Source organism: Calypte anna, chromosome 7 (genome assembly GCF_003957555.1).
Source record: "Calypte anna isolate BGI_N300 chromosome 7, bCalAnn1_v1.p, whole genome shotgun sequence".
Lineage (NCBI taxonomy): Eukaryota > Metazoa > Chordata > Aves > Apodiformes > Trochilidae > Calypte > Calypte anna.
Genome location: NC_044253.1, coordinates 21,337,761 through 21,356,546, shown reverse-complemented (window position 1 = coordinate 21,356,546; position 18,786 = coordinate 21,337,761). Strand labels below are relative to the sequence as shown.

The 18,786-nt window shown below is 35.3% G+C and overlaps 1 protein-coding gene across 4 annotated transcripts in view; it reads left to right on the top strand.

Moving 5' to 3' along the window:
* The window catches only part of LOC103538687 (neurabin-1-like), a 40,990-nt gene that overhangs the window by 18,404 nt on the left and 3,800 nt on the right, over positions 1-18,786 (top strand). Inside the window, exons 9-17 of one of the 4 annotated variants that reach the window (XM_030454388.1) lie at positions 830-1,059; positions 2,438-2,534; positions 2,615-2,798; positions 3,594-3,745; positions 4,779-5,115; positions 7,551-7,638; positions 8,084-8,155; positions 8,743-8,938; positions 14,551-14,667. In XM_030454388.1, the coding sequence (XP_030310248.1) occupies positions 830-1,059; positions 2,438-2,534; positions 2,615-2,798; positions 3,594-3,745; positions 4,779-5,115; positions 7,551-7,638; positions 8,084-8,155; positions 8,743-8,938; positions 14,551-14,667 (1,473 nt within the window). The remainder of the gene's footprint in view (positions 1-829; positions 1,060-2,437; positions 2,535-2,614; positions 2,799-3,593; positions 3,746-4,778; positions 5,116-7,550; positions 7,639-8,083; positions 8,156-8,742; positions 8,939-14,550; positions 14,668-18,786) is intronic. The other 3 variants (XM_030454389.1, XM_030454391.1, XM_030454390.1) reach the window with 3 other exon arrangements.

The window sequence follows — 18,786 nt, the reverse complement described above, 5'->3', positions numbered from 1 at the left end:
TTTGGTAAAAAGCTGTTAAGTATATTTGCATTAGTACAATTTACTGTCCCATTTTTAATTCAAGGAATTCTTGGTCCTTTAAATATCTCTATTTCATCAGCAGGCAATCTTCATGGGCTTCAAAAGCAGTGATTTCCTGATTTGCTCAGAGTAAAGGTTGTTCCCAAAGGAGGAGGTGTGGACAAACTATGCAGTGTCCTGCCTGCTCACTCCTCCAGGGCTTGGAGAAGTTCACATGTTAACATTCCCTTTTATAACATGGCTACTGTCAAGCTGAAGGGGCCCCATCCCTTTTCTTTCTTGAGGGGATGTTAGGTGTTTTTATACATTAGCCCCAAGAAAGCAAACTCTGGGTATATAGTAATTTGGTAGGAAGACCAATGTCTTACAAGTACCAAGGAAGATCAGCTGGTCTTAGATTTTTCAAAAAGATGTTGTTAACAGAGTAGTAGGACAAGGAGCTTGTCTTACACAGATTAAGGTTCTGTATCTCAGTTGCCTTCAAAGGTAATCAAAATAGGCATCTCCTAAGGTGTTAAGAGGTGGTGAGAACAACATAACCTAACAATAAAGATCTTATTCATTTTATCTCTTTAGAAAGAAGCAATACTAATGAGGAATTAGTAAGAGACTCTTGGGTTTGAGTTCTAAAATTACTTGGATTAGCAAGGGTTGGAAGAGTTTATATGATTCCTTTAAGAGTTCAATGTCTTGTTTTAATATTACTGATAAGTATTTAGTTGTTACTGGTTATTCTTCACATAACCACGTATAATCAGCTGGGTTTTGTTTAATCTTTTAGTACAAATTAATTCCTTAATCTTTTCAGTTAAAAGTTGTTGAAGAAGAAAAAAATGAGTGGAAACTGAGTCGAGCCCAACTTCAGCAAAACTTAGAAGAAAGCAAAGAGAAAATAAAAAAGTTAGAGACGTACTGGTTAGAGGCACAGAGTTTATGCAAAACAGTAAATGAGCATCTTAAAGAAACTCAAGAACAATGTGATGCCCTTGAAAAGAAATACAACAAAGCCAAGAAATTGCTTAAAGATTACCAACAAAAGTAAGTACCCCAAAATGCCAGGTCTCTGTTTCTTGCTAGTATGTTTTGTACATTATGGGGAAAACTGACAGCAATACCTAGGGTTTGGATTTGCTTAATTCACTTTCTTTTCATTTGTCTGAGTTTAGGAAGTAGCAGGCTATACATGCTGAATTCTTCCATACCTTAACTCACCATCTGCTGGAAAGGTTCTACACAAATTTTGCAGCTTCATTTATTTCTAAGCTTAGGAAAAAGTTATTTAATATCTCAATAACAATTTTTTATAACAACTTAGTTTAGAAACTGTAGTGTATCTATACTTTTGGGAGGTCTACTTGAAATTTGGCATGAGGTTTTGGGCAAAACCATTTGCTGTTTTTATAAAATGTTCTTGCTTTGAGCTACTTAAATGTTCTAGATAGGGCTGGCATTGAAGCATATGTAATGAGAGCCAGATAAATGTGATTCATTCTGAATTAGGAGTTATATCTTGTAAAGGGAGTAAAAAGAATTTAGAGAAAAATTAGGAGTTTGAGATATGTATCTAACCCATCAGAATGTCAACATGAAAGCAATATATTCAATATGTTAATAGGTTTGGGGTTTTTAGAGGAGGTAATACTACTTATTAGACATGACATTACTTTTCACAGTGTGTTATTGTGCAGTTTGAGCTTTGATGAGGTTTACTCTCCCTTCTACAAATCTTATGTGCATGAAAGTTCAAAATGACTTTAAGATGACTGCTAACATGCAAGTTCCCATTTCCCTCACTTTTTAGCAAATTCATGTTACTCCTTTGTTCTTGAAGGTGTTGCATTTTGTGTAGATGTTCTACACTGATGTTCTGGTTTTGTATGGTATTCCATCTGACATGGAGGAAAAAGCATCTTTTGTTTCCTTCTTCTATTTTTTTTTTTTTTTTAACTCAGTCAGTGCAATTTCTGTAACATAAACCAAGTAGAAACTTGAAATGCAATTTATCTTCCTAAAAAGAATTCTGCCATAGCTTTTGAAAGAAAAATTCTGTGTGTGCATATATCTTTGTGGAAGAGAGTAAGATGTAATGGTGAGAGTTGTGCACGTGTTGCATGCTTGCCACTTTTAAAGGTAGAGACATGGTTGTAACTTTGTAGAGAAAGTGTTGCAAGGCAGCTTTTTTTCAGCCCAGAGTAAATGAAAGTGTCATACCTATTTTTTTTTTTTTAAACAGTAGAAGCATACAAATGCATGATGTTACAAGAATAATGAATCAGTTATACCTTGCAGGTGGATTTTTCTATATTTACTAACAATGCTTTTTAGCAAATGCAAGTGTACATATATCTATTTTGTGTATTTTTCTACTTTTCTACATATTACTGTTTCATGTATATGTATATATTTCTTTCACCAGAGAACTAGAATTTATGAAAAAAGAGGAGGATCATACAAGGCTACTTGAAGAGAGAGACCAGAAATATGCAGAACAGCTGAAAATATATCAGGAAAAAGTAAAGCAGTATTATATTTTGAAATAAACTTCTGCATTCTTGGAGAGCTGTACCTCACTCCTCAATTTTAATTCTTGCAGATTTCAGATCTTGAAAGTAAATTAAAAGTATATGAGAGAATGCCATATATGTTTGGAGGTGGAAGTATATTGGGAGATGGCTGTCAAAGTCCAGGCCAATATAATGAACAGACAAGAGAAGAGAATCAAAAAGAAACTGAATCAATAGAAGAAAGTCTGAGTTCTTCAGATATGTTAATTTCTGGTGAGTAGGTTGTAGAATAGTTTATTTACATTTAGCAAAATTTAGGAGTAGTTACATGTGCAGTGTTTTTTTTTCTTACTAAAAGTAGTTCTATGTTGGCCTACAGACTGGGTAAATGTTGAACATGAGCCAGTGTGATTATTTTTGTTTAGGTCCCCTAACATTTTCAGTATTGTAATAATGTATTTCTTAAAGACTGTGGAAAGGAGGAGATGGAAGGAGAGAGATCCATCTTCACTGTTTCTCACATTCTCTGTTAGTGAAACCAATAGTGTAAATGGGGCTAAAACATTGAGATTTGTCAAATAAAATCCCACTGATTTTTAGTCATGATTTACAACAAAACTAGCTGTGATTTTTTAATTTTTTTTTTTCTTTCTTTGTCTGGTAATTTTATACCCCGAGTGTTACAAAAGATCAGGTGGAGGCTCACATGAGAAGGGTGCGTTCAAAATATTTGTTACCTGCTTACATGCTTTGCAAAGAAAAAGGACAGGAAAGTACATTTTTTGGCACAAATGTCTATCTGTTAGTTTCCAAGTTGTAATACTATTATATCCTAATGGATTTTTATCTTTTTAAATTAAGAAAATTGGGTAGATGTATATTAAAATAGAAATTGCTGTCACAATATGTTAAAATGTTGTATTATATATACCAATTATTTTCATATAGTGATGTTTAAGAGGTAGTTTTAACATTCTGATTTAACTCCTGAGTATTTTCTGGGCAGTGGGTTGGAGAACTTGCCTACCAGTGTTTGGTGGTCTTAAAAGAAGTACATATTTGTTGCAGATTTTGATGCTTTTGTTGGGGATACTCCTAGATTAGACACCAGTGCCCACAAAGCTAAAGCCCAGCTTGCTTTGAAAGTAAAGCGCCAGCCACCTTCTCGATCAAAGCTGAAAGAATCTCTTGGGGCCGGACAACAGAGTGCAAGTCTAGAGGTACTGATTGTGGTAGAATAATTATGTAGATAAATATGCCTGAATATATTTTAAATTTTATCTTTATTTGTGATCATAAGTGCTGCCCATGCTTCATTCAGATGGTGCCAAAGCTTCATATATTTCAGCTGTGTCAAGTGAAAAACCCTGATCAGGTTCATACCACAGATGTCATCATAGAATGAGTTGGGTTGGAAAGGACCTTAAAAGTCATCTAGTCCCAGCTCCCGTGCATGGGCAAGCATGCCCCCCACAAGATCAGGTTGCTCCAAGCCCCGTCCAACCTGTTCTTGAACATTTCCAGGGATGAGACATTCAGAGCTTCCCTGGCAGCTTGTCTCACCATACTCCTAGTAAAGAATTTCTTCCTGATATCTAGTCTAAATTCATCCTCTTAAAGCATAAAGCCATTATCCCTTGTCCTGTCATTACACACCGTTGTAAAAAGTCCCTCCCCACCTTTACTTTCCCTTCATGTACTGGAAGGCCAGTATAAGGTTTCCCCAGCTCTCTGACATGTTCTTTGTGACAAAGTGAATTTCAAGTATGCAAGCTTGTTGTATTCCACTTATGAAAGGTTTTGATACAGTCACGGTGGTATATTGTGAAATATGCTCATCTAAGTTAAAACTCCTCTGTCTGAAACAAGTTAGTTACCAAATATCTTCAAAAACTAAACACTTTTGAAATGCTGTATTATTACATAAATAATTGTTTAAGTCCAGGAAAGTATACCAGTAAAAAGTTCTAGCACATTCCTGGAAAACAGTTGAAGAACTGAGGTTTATGTAGTTGATACAGGAGAGAGTCTGTCATAGGGGGAGAAGATTGAACTACTTCTTCAGTTAGGCTGAAAAGTTGTTGCATTAGAATGGCCAAGATGTCCCAGAATGTTTCTGCTTTTGCTAGGGAAGGATGATTTGGGATGTGCAGAAATATCTATATAAGGGTAGATAAAGCGAAGCCAATAAAATCAAATGGTAAATTATTAGGTGTCATACTTATTTTATAATAACTTTTGAATTTGTTGAAGGATGAGGATTCAGAAGAGACTGTTCTCAGCAGAGAGCTTTCCTCTGTGTACCTAACAAAGACCTTAGAAACGAATGAAAAATTAACTCTCCCACGCCTGGATGACAGAGATCGGAAGAGTGAAAAGCCTGAACGAAGAGAAAGCACAGAAAGTCCTCTAGAGTCAAGTCCTTCTGCTTCCACACACTCTTCTCCAACACATAAACCAAACAACAACAACGAAAATAACACAACCACCACTCGTTCACCTCCCGAAGAGATGGCTGCAAATTCTCCTTCAGGGTATCCCAAGAATGTTAAGCAAAAAGACGCAAAAGGGAAAGGGAAAGAGGCCAAGGGTAAGACTTGAGTTTATTATTATTATTTTAATCTATTAGCATTAAAGTATTACAGATTTTGAATATAAATGAATAAACTACTACAATAAACTACTCTGAGGAAAAATTAATTGACTGCAAAATCAATAACCTGTTCTAAAGGCTTTTAACTCTCCAGAGTTCTAAAGTTTGCAAAAAGTATGCAAGTTCATTATAACTTACTGAAAGATTTTGGTACAACAGTAGTAGGTACTGAAATACATTTACCTATCTTTCGGCTCCTTCATCTGCAGCAAGTTAGTTACCAAATTGCTACAACTCAACACTTCTAAAACAATTTATAGCACCAAGAATCTAAAGGGTGTCTGCAGAAAGAATTCTGTGTCTGTTAAACAGTTACAGAAAGGAATAGGTCTAAGTCAGTGTGGTAAAAGCTCAAATTTATAAATCTAGAGAGTCGAAATTGTGGCTTTGATGTGAGCTAGAAGGGAGCTGACTCATTGATTGGGTAATCAGTAAAGGTCCTGACAGATTTCTGGAAAACACTGGCCTTGTAAGTGACAGTGTATCAATGAGTCAGTTTGACTGATCTCCCAGCTCCCAGAATAATTCAGTGTTGGCTCTGAGCTTCCAGATGGTATCCACATGTTTAAACAAGATATGGATTCTGAATGGTATGGGAATTGCTGCATTGTTCTTCTTGCCCTCTTAATATACTTCTCACTAGGAAAGGTTAAATGTATTACAATCAGCCTAGTAGCTACTAATCATTATTTAACATAAGTATTTTGCTTTTTTCTTATGAATAATTGAAAAAGACCGGATAAAGTATTTTAAATGCTTGATATTTCTTTATTCAGCTAGCACAGTAATTCAAGGCAGATTATTATACTCTGCCTTCTCTATACAGCTTGGACAAAATCTTTCTTTTTATACCCTCTATCAGGATTTGTTTTATATTCCTCTCATTCTATGTGTTTATAGACAGTCTTCAAAAAGAATAGTCTCTCTGCTAGATTCTGTTTGGTTTGTTTGTTTTTCTTTAATAATTTACATATTAAAATTAATTCTCATTTTTCATTTAAATTGACAGGAAAAATAAGCAGGTTAACTGGCAGTTATAACTTATTGGATGTTCTTGGTTAGAAAATAGTGGTTAACTAACTAGAGAATTTTCTGACGTTGATCAGAAACTACTGGTCAGATATGCAAAAAAACCCCAAAAAAACAAATCACCAAGAAAAAAAGTGTGACTGTCCTGACTCTTCAGCATGTAAACTTTGGAATAGCCATTGTGCTTCAGGAGGGATTATTAGGTGGTAGGGTTGTGGGGAGTTTTTCTGAGCTTTGTGTAGTAAAGATTATTTTTGGTTTTTTTGATACTTGAAGGGATCCGTGTATGTCCTTTTTGATGTTGTCTTGAATGCAAAGCTTAAAGCCTGCTTTGTCTTCAAAAAAGTAGGCTGCATCTCTTTTGTAGGCAAAGCTTAGTTATGAAACAGCTTTTTTGCAATACAAAACTTATCAGTTATTTAAAAAAATAATCTGGTAGGCTGAGAATTTGGCAGGAAGTACATTCAGGTCTTGCAAGTGATCTGTCACAATCCACTGGGAAGAGGCAGCATGATACTAAAGTTTGTCACTCAGTTTCACTTAATAATGTAGCATTTGGAATTGAACATGCTCCCTCTGGTGAAAAATTGGACTTTAGCAGGTTGTATTCCCATTTTGAAAATATCACAGTCTTGGGGGAGCTTCAAAGTTCCAGTGATTTCTTTAGAATTGTCAGAGTTTATATACTGTTTCCAAGAATCTCAGCTTATTAGGATCGATCATTTCTCTGAGTCCTAGAGATGGTGTTGGTTAGGCACACTTTCTGGAGCTAGCAGCTTGCATGCACAGTGTTGCAGGTAGCTATCCTGAACTAGCTACTGAACCAGAAAGAAATGCAAAGGGAACATCTTATAATACCTTAAGCGTAATACGAGATGAATAAATGCTGCACTTGCTTAACTGTTGCTTTAAAGCTGGCTTTCTTCTGTGCATCTTATATTATTTAGCTGGTTGGTGTATTTTGAAGTTGCAAAAGAGGTGCTTTTTTTCTAAACCTGTCTTAAACTGTCTCTTTTTTGTAATTCATTGAAGCAAAATACTTCATCTTTCTGTAGACAGAGTATAAAATTACTGTTTATCAAAAGTAATATTTTTATCTGTCATAAGCAACTGTTGTCTTGCAATTTTTCAATGATATGGCACAGCCAGAATGATGGGAAGGTGCCAGAGAGAATAACAAGTGATATGGCTGTAGTATTTTCAGCTAGTATTTGTGTGTGTGACTGTGAACTTCCATGCTGTTACTCAGGTTTTAGGATGTTATTTACTTAGAATCATCAGGTACTTGATGCTCGCAAGTATTTTTAGAACAACATTTTTATTTTTCACTTCTCTGTGAAAAGCAGAAGAAAAGAGAAATGAAGAAAGGGCAGCAGAAACAAATGAAGGAACAACATCAGGGAAGTCCAAAAGGAGATTTCCAGATTTTGGGTAAGGTATTACTTGTGTTCATTTTCAAATAAATGGTTTGCAGTGTTACTTTTAGGGAATACCATATTCTGTTAATAAAAAAATGTTGAGAAAATGCTTCTTTGTAGCAGCACCACTGCACACAGAGTATTTTTCATATGGAATTTGTGATGTTGCATTAACGTTTCTGCTATATTTTAAATTTATTTATCTGTCCTTCTTCCCCCTTAAAGAATTTCTTGGGGTTATTCAGCTTTTTCCTAAATACATTATTTCTTTATGCCTTAAATTGTAAATCCTTGCATAGTTTTATGCCAAAGTATTGTTGAAGCTTGGACTCTAAATGTTATGTCCTGCTGGCATTGCAGTCCAAAACAGCAGTGAAAAAACGAGCTTGCTGACTGAAAAAAAATCATTTCACTGTGTAAATATAAATGCTTTATGTACATTGTGGTTTTCCCTTCAGTGGATTACGGAAATCTGGAGGCAAGGGCAAGAAACAGGAAAAAGAAAATCTGAGAGGCTCTTTGGATAGCAGGTAGTTCTTTCATTTTGTTCATTTAACACATACATTCTGCATTCCTAAAATCTTTAACCTAAGAATTTATTTTAAACTGTCTTTACTGTTAGACTTTAAAATACATTCAAGGATGAAAGTGGAAAAATTCTGTGAAGGTTAATATAATGAGGTAGAGATCAGCTTTTGAACTCATGAACTAAAAAAAAAACCACAGAATAGTACAGAAGTAGCAGTAATGCAGGGTTACATTTTAATGTGGCTCATAAGACTGAAGCATTGTATCCTATCTTAAATATAATACTTTGCTTAGGAAGATGAACCTTGAATAGATTAGAAATTAGCAAATTTCATTAGAAATTGTTGAACTTTGTTGTGTGAAATGCTGCAAAAGTTCTTAAATTTGTGTTGTTCAATAACTCAACATATTTTGCATGGATATTTAAAAACAAGTATTAGTTTTCATTTTAAGTATAAGTTGTGCTGAGACACAGGGAAAAATGAGGGGGCAGGGGTGTTGAGTTTCTTGTTGTTTCAGGTTGCATTGTTAGGGGACAGGGTGAGGTGGTTTGCTTTTGTTTAAACACAATTTAATCTACTTATTTCAGAGGTTCCCGAGAACTGCTGGATGACTCTGGCAACAATCTGTCTGCATCAGATTCAGATTCTCCTGTTCCTACTTGTATGCCTTTTTCTTGGTTTGGAGACAGCCACAAAGAGCCTCAGATTTCTAGTAGCAGCTTACATGTTACTCAGAGTGGGCAGGACAGTTGTGAATATGGTCAAGAGAAGACCAGAAGCAAGGTAAGATGACTAATTTGTGCTTTGAATATTAAAGCATTGCATTTTGATAAAGTAAAACATCACTGCTTAGTATGTTGAAGCTTGATAACTTAGTCCTTGACCACATCACCTCTTACAAATGTTGCTGTAGAAGTTTGAGACATTATAGCCCACACAAGCAGGAAATGTGTGAGTGTTGCCATTCCTTCTGTTCAGTTGAAGCATCAGTGGAGGCTATTCAGCCTGAAGTAGCATCTCAGGAACAATCAAAGAGTGTGTTTTTTCACTTGTTTGTGATGCTAAAAGCAAAGCTTTAGCACACAACAGTTTTAAAAAACAAATCTGTTTTCAGTCTAGTACTAGGTAGGAGGAAGTGTCAAGAGAGGTCACCTTCCCAGGCAGTTTGCCAGCCAGTTCTTACCGTACTGGTAGGTAGGAGGCAAGTACCAGACAGGTGGATGAAGATAGCATCCTGGGTTTCATTAGAAATTTAACATATAAAGTCAAGAGACACACATGTAGAACACAGTCTTCTAGAAAACTGCTTCTGAGTTACTGATAATGTTCTAATAATTGAGTAATTTAAAATCTGTTAATCACATTTTAAGAGTGCGAGTATACACTTAAGTCTATAACCATAAACTTACCATCTTTACAGTGTAAACTATTTGAAAGAAATGGCTGTAAAAGTAAATTTATATGCCCTGACAAAACACTTTATTAAAATCTATTTTATTACTGACCATCTTAGAAATTCACTTTCATTCTTGTTTCCTTTGGATTTTGTCAGATTTAAAACGGTAGCTATTTGAGTAGCTGTGTTGTGCTTATTCTTTATTATGAATAAGAATATTATGAAATATTCTTATTTCATACTTGTTCTTCATGTTGGTTGTTTAAAATACCCTTTCACTTCTTCCTTTTCCTCTCTGTTTCTAGAAGGCAATGAGTTACAAACTTAGAAGAGAAGCTTCTTGGGTTGTATTCCATGAAGTCACAGATACTTTGTACAGATAGCAGATAACAAGAAGGTGGCTTCCAATATTTCCAGATGCTAATTACACTAAAATGGTTTTATAATGCATATTTTTAAATTACCACCTGTTTTTCTGGAATGAATTTACAGTCCCTGTGACAAAAGTAAGCTGTCTTCGTACATATTTTATAAAAAAATACAGAAAGTTGCTTTAGAACCATACAATACCTTATTTTTATAACATGGGGACTTAAGAGTAGTTGGAACTTTTTAATCTCTGGAGTAGAATGTTGTTTGATAGAATATTGTCTAGTGTCTTTCAGTTGTGGATTTACAGCTTCTGCATTGTTTGATGCTGTTGAAGCATCTAGTGGCCAATATTCTGTGAATAATCCAAAGATCTTGGGATTACAAGATCCATGCTGAAGGAGATAGACATAGACTAGTACAATTTTTTTACTAAATAAGAGTGCATGGTTGACCTTTTAAGTAGATTGTAGCAAAGCTTCCAAGATAAGCAGCCAGTGGTTTAGCTTTCAAAGTCCTTGGTTCAGAAGAACCCATTCATCCCCTCTTCATTCCTCCTTTCTATCTGAATAAAGTAATTTTTCTAAGTGAAGTGCAAGTCCCACTGCTGTGTATCTTCTATAGGCACCTATAAGGTGCTTAAACACCCCATAATTTGTTTCTATGGACACTTTGGTTTTTTTGAAATCAAAAAGGTACAGATCTTAGCAAATTGGGTGCTCTCTTCCTTTGAGTGTTTCCCTGAAATAATAGCCTTTTCATCTTCATATACTTCATCTAAGTTGATTATCAGTTTAACCTTCCAGCTGGTTTCTTGCCTACTGTTTTTAAATTTTTTTTTTCCTTCTCATGCTCCAGTATGTAATTGCTGCTTGCTGCTCTTTTCCTTAGTTTAGTGCCAGTTGCAAACCAGCAGCTGGAAGAATATGCAAGTCCTCAGCTATATTCCTGCCTTCTAAAATGGTAGAAATCTGACCCTGTTAACAAACAGATTCTCAAATGTTAATTGATCCTAAAATCATACATAAAATCATCTCCAAAGTCAGGCTATTTTACTTGCAATGTTTGGGATCTTTTATAAAGATGTAAATCTGATAGTACTGCTTGGAATCACTGATCTTTGTAGGTTTTAACTTGTAGTTGATCACTGAGTTTGCACTGCATAAGCCTCATTATGAAAAGACAAAAAAACTAAGAAAGAAATATGGTTTACTGCTTAACAGTGTCTTGTTACTAAAACAACATCAGGGACAAAAATCATTTTCCCAAAATTTATGGAAGGAATACTCCTATTTGTTGATGTTAAGGCCATAATACTTAACTGCTTTTGTGCCTGTAGTATCCCATATGATCAGGTAAGGTTTATTAAGGAATGGGTAAAAGTAGAAACCCTAACATCACGTAGAACTCTCAAACTGTGGTACTGAGTCACATTGTGTGCTATTTCTTTAGTTGTGTTTTAGTATTGATAGTGTAAGAAATGTAATTATATATGAAATGCTTTCTGTTTCTACAAAATTTGCCACTTCAAATTACTGCATTTAGCAGTACTTTGTCTTAAAATGATACTGAAATTAGTCTTAAACTCGTAATTTGGCAGAGTAATGAATCACTTTCTTCTTGCTTGTGAAAACCTGGAACAAGAGTTAAAATCTGAGTGTTTGCAGACTGTTTAGCCTTATGAGATTTCTCAGTTACACAGGTCTTTAGTTAGGTCCTTATGTAATCTACCCTTTGAGTTAGTCCCATTCTCAAAAAAAAATGCAAATGTACTGCTCATATTCATTATTTTTCTAGAGCATTATTTAGCTTCTGTAAGCCCTTCCACAGTGTTTGATTTTTGTTGCATTGAAGAACACTGTGGTGCAAACCATTTTTTCAGGAATAAAATGATTTTGCAACTGGCTCTAAGTCCTTAAAAGGAAATTACTACTACTTTAAACCAAATAGGAGCAGGGAGGGGAGAAAACATTACAGCTGGTGCTGAGATACTTTACTTTGCCTGTGTTTTCTTCATAGCGTTTCTAATGTTGCATTAAATATTTTGCTCAGATATCCTGTTTGCATTTTGTTTTGTTTTTCTTTAAAGTTGTGTTTCTGTTTGCATTTTGTTTTGTTTTTTTTAAAAGTTTTGTTTCTGAATTGTTCTCAATTGCTCTACAAAGGAAGAGAGAGTGAATGAAGGGTGGCTAGAAGAAAAGCTCCTAAATTTTCAGTTTGGGTTGAAATTAATTTTCAAAATGGTTGATGGACAAAGTATGCTTCTTGGTGATACTTTTTATGTCTATGAAACTGAAGAACTCCTTGAAATATAATGTAAAATCATAAAATATAATAATGTAAAATCATCTACATGGTCAATAGAACACCATTTTTTAGTCATGTACAACATTTCATTAAGCTGGAGCAGGAAAAATCAAGTTGTGGTTTGGTTTTTTTTTTTTTTTATGGGATGTGGGAGTGTTGGGGGTTTTTTTTTGTTGGTTTTTCTTTGTTTTTTTTTTCTTACTCTTTTTTTCCATTTTAAAGACTGGAAATGCCTATCAGTAATTGAGGTTACAAGGGAGTACAAAGATCAAGTATCCACCCCCAAAACAAAAATAGAATAAGCTAGAAAATTTAAAGTTCAGGTTAAACTGAAATCAGAGCACAAATACAGAAGCGCTCAATGAAGACAGCTACAAAAACATGGTTCTTTTATAGGAGCATAACTTACTAAAGAAGAATATCTTTAACATCATCTTAACTTAAAATCTCAGATTACTTACACATATGGGCATATGATATGGCATCCTCACAAGGTAGAGTTGGTTGATTGGAGACTTAAATATAATTTGAGAAAATAATGATAAATAATTACTCAGTGTTTGTAGGCAACAAAGAGTAATGCTGAGAAATAAGTTTTAGAAAGGCAAAAATAGGAAGCATGCTTTTGTCAGAATTATTTTTCATTCACTGAAGAAAAGTAACTTGGAGGTTGGCTTGTTGGAAATGGAGGTAGTCACATTAGAAAATATTCTGATAAACATATACATTAGTATTCTTTAGAAGGATTTTCTTATTAAACCTGGTGTCAAATTTTCAGGTGTGGTATCTGGGTTTTTTCTTAGTCTTCAGCTTGGGTCATGGGTTGCTCAGGTCACCTGTTTGAGGTTGTGTGAGTACTGGCTGCTGGGTAAGCTTGAACTTAGACCCTGCTGCGTTTAAGTGCTGAGGCAGGCATAGAGATCCAAAAGCTTCCTTTAAACACAAACTGTAATAACTGAATGCAAACAGTAAATGCTATGAAGATTTTACATTCTTTCAATATGATAATTCTAACAGTCATAATTCAAGCATGAATTTTACTTTGTTTTAAAAAATAGCAGTACTTAATTTATTAAAATAATAAATTTATCAAAATCTTTTACTTCAGAATAATTTTCTATTTTGAAAATAATAAATTCAGGTTGTCAAACTGCTTAACTTCTGTAGATTTACAGTGTTAAACCATTTTTTAAAGGCACTGACTTATTGCTTAACTTCTAAAGTGTTCAGCTCTATTATACTGGTTTTGCACTACTTGGTACTTTAACTGTAAAGAAGATTTTACATAGCTTGATACAGTCCATTTATTATAAAATTTCTTTTAAAGATATTTTACATTAATGTGGTATCTTTCATATCAAGATAATTTTCAGATTACATGATTCTGTACCTCAAATGCAGCCTCTTCAAAACTGAATTGGAACAGCCCTTCAAAGGTCATCTTGTCCAACCCCCCAGCAGTGAGCAGGGACATCTTCATCTAGATCAGGCTGCTCAGAGCCCCATCCAACCTGACCTTGAATGTCAAGATAGATGGGGCATCTATCACAGCTCTATGCAACCCCTTCCAGTGTTTTACCACCCTCATTGAAGCTGCTAAAATGAAAAGCAATACAATACAGTATCTTAAATCAGAATGTAATGTTTTGGGAAGGCTTGTCCTTAGGCAAGCTCTGTATTCTCTATTCACGAACTAATTTAAACCCTGATCTGCAAGCTGCCAAAAGTGTCTTTGCTATTCAAATTCTCAGTGTGTGTCAGGCAAAGACAGCCCATTTGTTCACTGTTGACTACAGTGGTTCGATAGTTCTCATTTTTAGAAAATTTAAGTTATGGGAGCATTTCAGTGCCATGGGAATTTTAATGACCATAAACAATTAGGACTGATTTTTATTTTTACAACAGAACAGCACCTTCTGAAACACATTCACAGTGCTTGTGTAGGTTTCAGTTGAATAGAAACTCAGCATGAATAATTCCACCAAATAAATCTTAAATTGCTTCTCCCCAAGTGTGGCATGCCTACTCAAAAATTAACTGCATGTATTTCCTTGTGTACTTTAACACCAGGTTATGAAATATTCACACAAGATGCTCCTATTGGGGATATTGCTTTAAACTTGTTACTGTGTTTTTGAATTCAGAAGTTTAACAAAACAAGCCAGATGCTTGAAGTAGTGAGTGCATTGCATATGTGATCTGAAGATAACTGAGACATGGTATTATTTTTTTTTTACCAAAACTCAGAATTGCTAGAATGTCACCTTATGACCTGCTTTTGCAAGGAGTGAGTTAATAAAACATTATTTCCACTTGTTTGCAGAGTAGAATTGTCATAGATGATACATACCATAGCAAGCCAAGTTGTGAACTTTCAGGGTTAGTGACAGAACCAAATCTGTCAGGTCGTTCACACACTTTAACCTTCTCTTCAAATGAGGTGAGTTTCAAAGTGTGTATATGTGTCTTGTTGATGTTGTTGTTCACACTGCAGCATGTTTAGTAGAAACAGTTTTGTGTCATGTGAAACTAGATGGCTGTTTCCATATTTGAATATTGAAGAGCCCTGTAAAGAATTGGAAGCTATTATTGAACTAAGAACATGGACTAGTAGATGCCATGTCAGCCTTCATGTTCTGATCCTGTCCTAAAAACTGGAATTAACTCTCTCTGATCAAATTGCAGTTTTAATTTTACATATAACACCTTTCTGTTCCACTATTTAAAGCTTCCTGGGTGAATGAAAACTGCAGCATTTTTGACCTTGCCTTCACATCTGTGCAGGTTTGTTTTACCATAAGATTTCATCTAAATAAAAACAAACAAAAGGAAAAAAAGCAGAATAGGGGTTTTCTGATATATAGAAATACCTGTATACAGATATACCTGTATTCTGATATACAGGTAGAAATTAGATGCCTTGAAGTCAGCCTTCATTTCCCTGGAGAACTGACTTTTTTAGCTACAACTGAAACCTCAAGTCTACACTTCGGTAACATTCAGAGATACTGTCTCATTTGATGTTTAACTCATGGGCATCTTATAATTTAAAGAATTTAATAAATTCTTTATAGACTAGGAGGAGTCATTAAAAGCTAAACACATTGATCTTCCAGAAATGAGCTAGAGGGCTTGCCAAACTGGTAGTGAGAATGTTTGAAGAAAAAAATTAAATATTGGTTAAAGAATGTGGGGATTTGTTATTAGGTATCTTAAACCAGGCTTTGGTGAGAATCTTAAAAGTATTCAGAAATATGTTGAAAGCCAGAGCAGTCTTACAAGCAATGTTATAAATATGAAGTCACTAGCATAAAAACCTGTGATGTCAAAAAGTCATGTGACTAGTTTACAGGTTTCATAAGTGGATTAATTTCTTGTAGATCTTTATTAGAGATGACAGTTGCAAATCTAATAAAAATCAGAGGAACTCTAGTTAGTATCTGTGATTGCAAGTGCTCCCAGCAGTTTTTTACTTGAGTGGTTCATGAATGGAATATGGGTCTCTAAAACTTTCAAACACTATAAATCATAAAATTTTTAACAAAGCTGAATACCTTCTTGAAACTTGTTCTTTGATCGGTGTTACAACTTTCAGTAAAATTTTAGTTCTAAAAGTCAAATGGAAGTTGTCTGTTACTAATTGTGTATGACTGGAGCCTTTTTCCTTATAGATGAGTGATTTTAGTGTTCTTTCTAGTTTGTATGTTCTTATACACATGACCAGTGGAAGTTATTTGTTTTCAGAAAGTAACTGGTGCTTGTTCAGATGAGTTTATAAATAACCATCAGGGATCAAACAAAGTGTAGCAATCCCTGCTTTACAAGCCGTGGGCTACTACATGCTGCCCTACAAATCCTGGAATTGTTAGTACATCTAAGAGATGGAAAGACCTAGAAATCAAGACAAAAGCACTGAAGAGTCTGCCTGTGCCGGGCAGGTACTCACAAGCAGCTTGGGGAAGTCACAGCATGGTGAGAGTTTCTTATTAGCAGCCAGCTAGTTAAAGCAAAGGCACTTCTGCTTGCATTTGGTCACCAAGCTAGCTGGTCATCCCTCCTGTCCTTCTGAGGGCTTTTTTATCTGTTCAGTGGTGTGATGGCCTTGGTATTTGCTGGGGTTTTGTATCTTTATCTTTAAGTCTTCAGTATTTTTTGTGCTTGCTTTCTGAATCACCTGTGTTTTTATGCAAGGGCATGTGATTTTCTTCCATTCCTTTTAAGTCATTTTAGTTCTGCTTTCCAGATTTGCAGCTGATCCTTGTGTGCATGTGTGTGTCTGTGTGTGTATGTGGTGGCTATTTTGGGGACTGTAACTCTGGTGTACATAAAATTATCTAGAGGTGTTATTTAACAAGCAGTAAGTACTACTAAAAAACCAGTGGTTTTTATTTTACTCTTCTGGACTTTTCATGTTCCTGTCAATGTTCTGAAAAAAAAAAATCAGTTACAGATGTACTTTTCCCTTGTGCAATAGTGAAAAATTCAAATTATACAGAATTATATTTCTTCCTGTCACCTTTCACTCCTGTGAGGCGATGTAGTCTCAGTGTTTTAACACGGATTCAGTTTTTGGTACTGCTTCTTCTGCTTTTAGGGTTATGTCTTTGCCAGTCTGACACAGAAGGACTTTGTAAGCAACTGATGATGATGAAAGCCTAGACTGGAATTAGTCCTGAGGAATCCTCCATGGTACAGTCTGTTAGCTGATCTCATCTATTCTGCTTGGAGGAGCTGCTGCAGGGAGCTCCCAGGTTTCTGTCAGGGGAATGCACTTCCCTGGCACAATGAATGAATTAACCCAGGTCTCTGTGTTAGACAGGATTACACCTTCTTCCAGTGCTTATACTCTGAAATCACAGAGGTGAAGTTGTTGCATGACTAGCACCAGTTAAATAAAACTAATGAGGAAGTTCCAACTGGAATAAAACATTTTACACATGTTTCAGTGTAGAGGGTATCTATATATATGTATATATACATATACACACACACATACCCCCTAAAGGATAAAAGTGTGTGTGTGTGTATGTATATATAAATATGTATGTGACAATACGTATTTTAGTATTTTGTAGTGAAATGAGGCAATCAAGTGTTGCTAATTATGAGGTAGGAGGTGTGAGCCTGTGTTAAGCCTTTATTGGTGGCCCAATCCTGCTCATGCGCAGCTGGGGTCAGCCCTAATTGGGCACAGGTGGGCTTAACACAAGCTTATGCCTCCCACCTTGTAATTAGCAACACCTGATTGCCTCATTTCATTACACTATTTCTTGCTGCTGATAAGCCGCACATGATTCTGATATATAAAAAGGGGCTTTTTGTGTGTATTTTTTATGAACTCTTAACATTATGAGACAAAATAAAAAAGTACCAATATCTATTTTGTATTACAGCATCAGGCTGAGTAGTATTGTTACCTAGAACAATTTAAAACATACAGGCTATTTGATATTCCTCTAGTAACTATGTAACAATGAATCTTCTTTCTCTGTATCAAGCATCCCAAAATTCACTGCCCTCCAGATGTCTTGATAAAGATGCTGTATAGAGCATTTCAAGCAAAACCTCTCCTAGAGCCCTTGGCTATTATTTTGTGAAACTGGCTATCCTTTTTTTGTACATTGGGAAGGTGGATGTATTTATACTTCTTATATCTACGTAAGCATTTTAAGTTGCATTAGGGGTTAATTTTTGAAGCAAATTTCCTGATTATCCCCACTTGTTTGCTTTGATGTATCTTAGAAATCAAATGGGATGTGCTCCTGTATTGTTCCTGGTGCATTCCAGCTGGTAGTCTCCATTGATTCTGTGTGACCAGACTAGAGCTATTCAGAAATTAAAATCCTTTGAAATGCTTGTGGTGAGGATTTTAGAATCTTGTCGCAAACTGTTCTGCTCTACAAGCTTGGTCCTGTAGATCTGCACTGCCTCCTAATTCACCTGCTGTCTTCTTCTGTTTCACAGAGCAGGGAAAGTAAAATTTCCTAATATGCAGTTGTCTGATGTATTTGAAATTTTAAATTGTATTTCTTTCACCTCAGATGTGTGTTCTATGTTGTGTGCTCAGATCCAGTTTATTGGTATGGTCAAATCACGTGATAGGCCTACATCTCACTGTCTTTGACTTTCAATCACCAGAATTATTTTATTACATTTAGTCAACTCTCCCAAATTTTCTATCAAAGGAGTTGGACTTTGTGAGATACCTCCAGCTGGGACCTGTAGTTGTTGACTTGAAACTTACAGGGTCATGTCTCGAATCCATCACTAGAAAGATGCTCCTTTCCATATATTCTGTGTAAAAATGACATGTGTAAGTCTTGCTGGAAACGTGGGCATATGTGTATATAACAGTTGCACTGTTTTGCAACTATCTTTGATAAGTAGTGGAAGCTGCTTAGTGGAGCAGTCTGCAAGTCTAATGCAGCCTGTCCTCAATCATGGGCTAGTGAGAGATCGTTTTTGATAATTAATAAAACTTCAGGTAACTCTGATGTTACTGATTCAAGTATTGCACTAGAATGTCTTCTGTACAGACATTGAGCTCTGTTTTATGTAG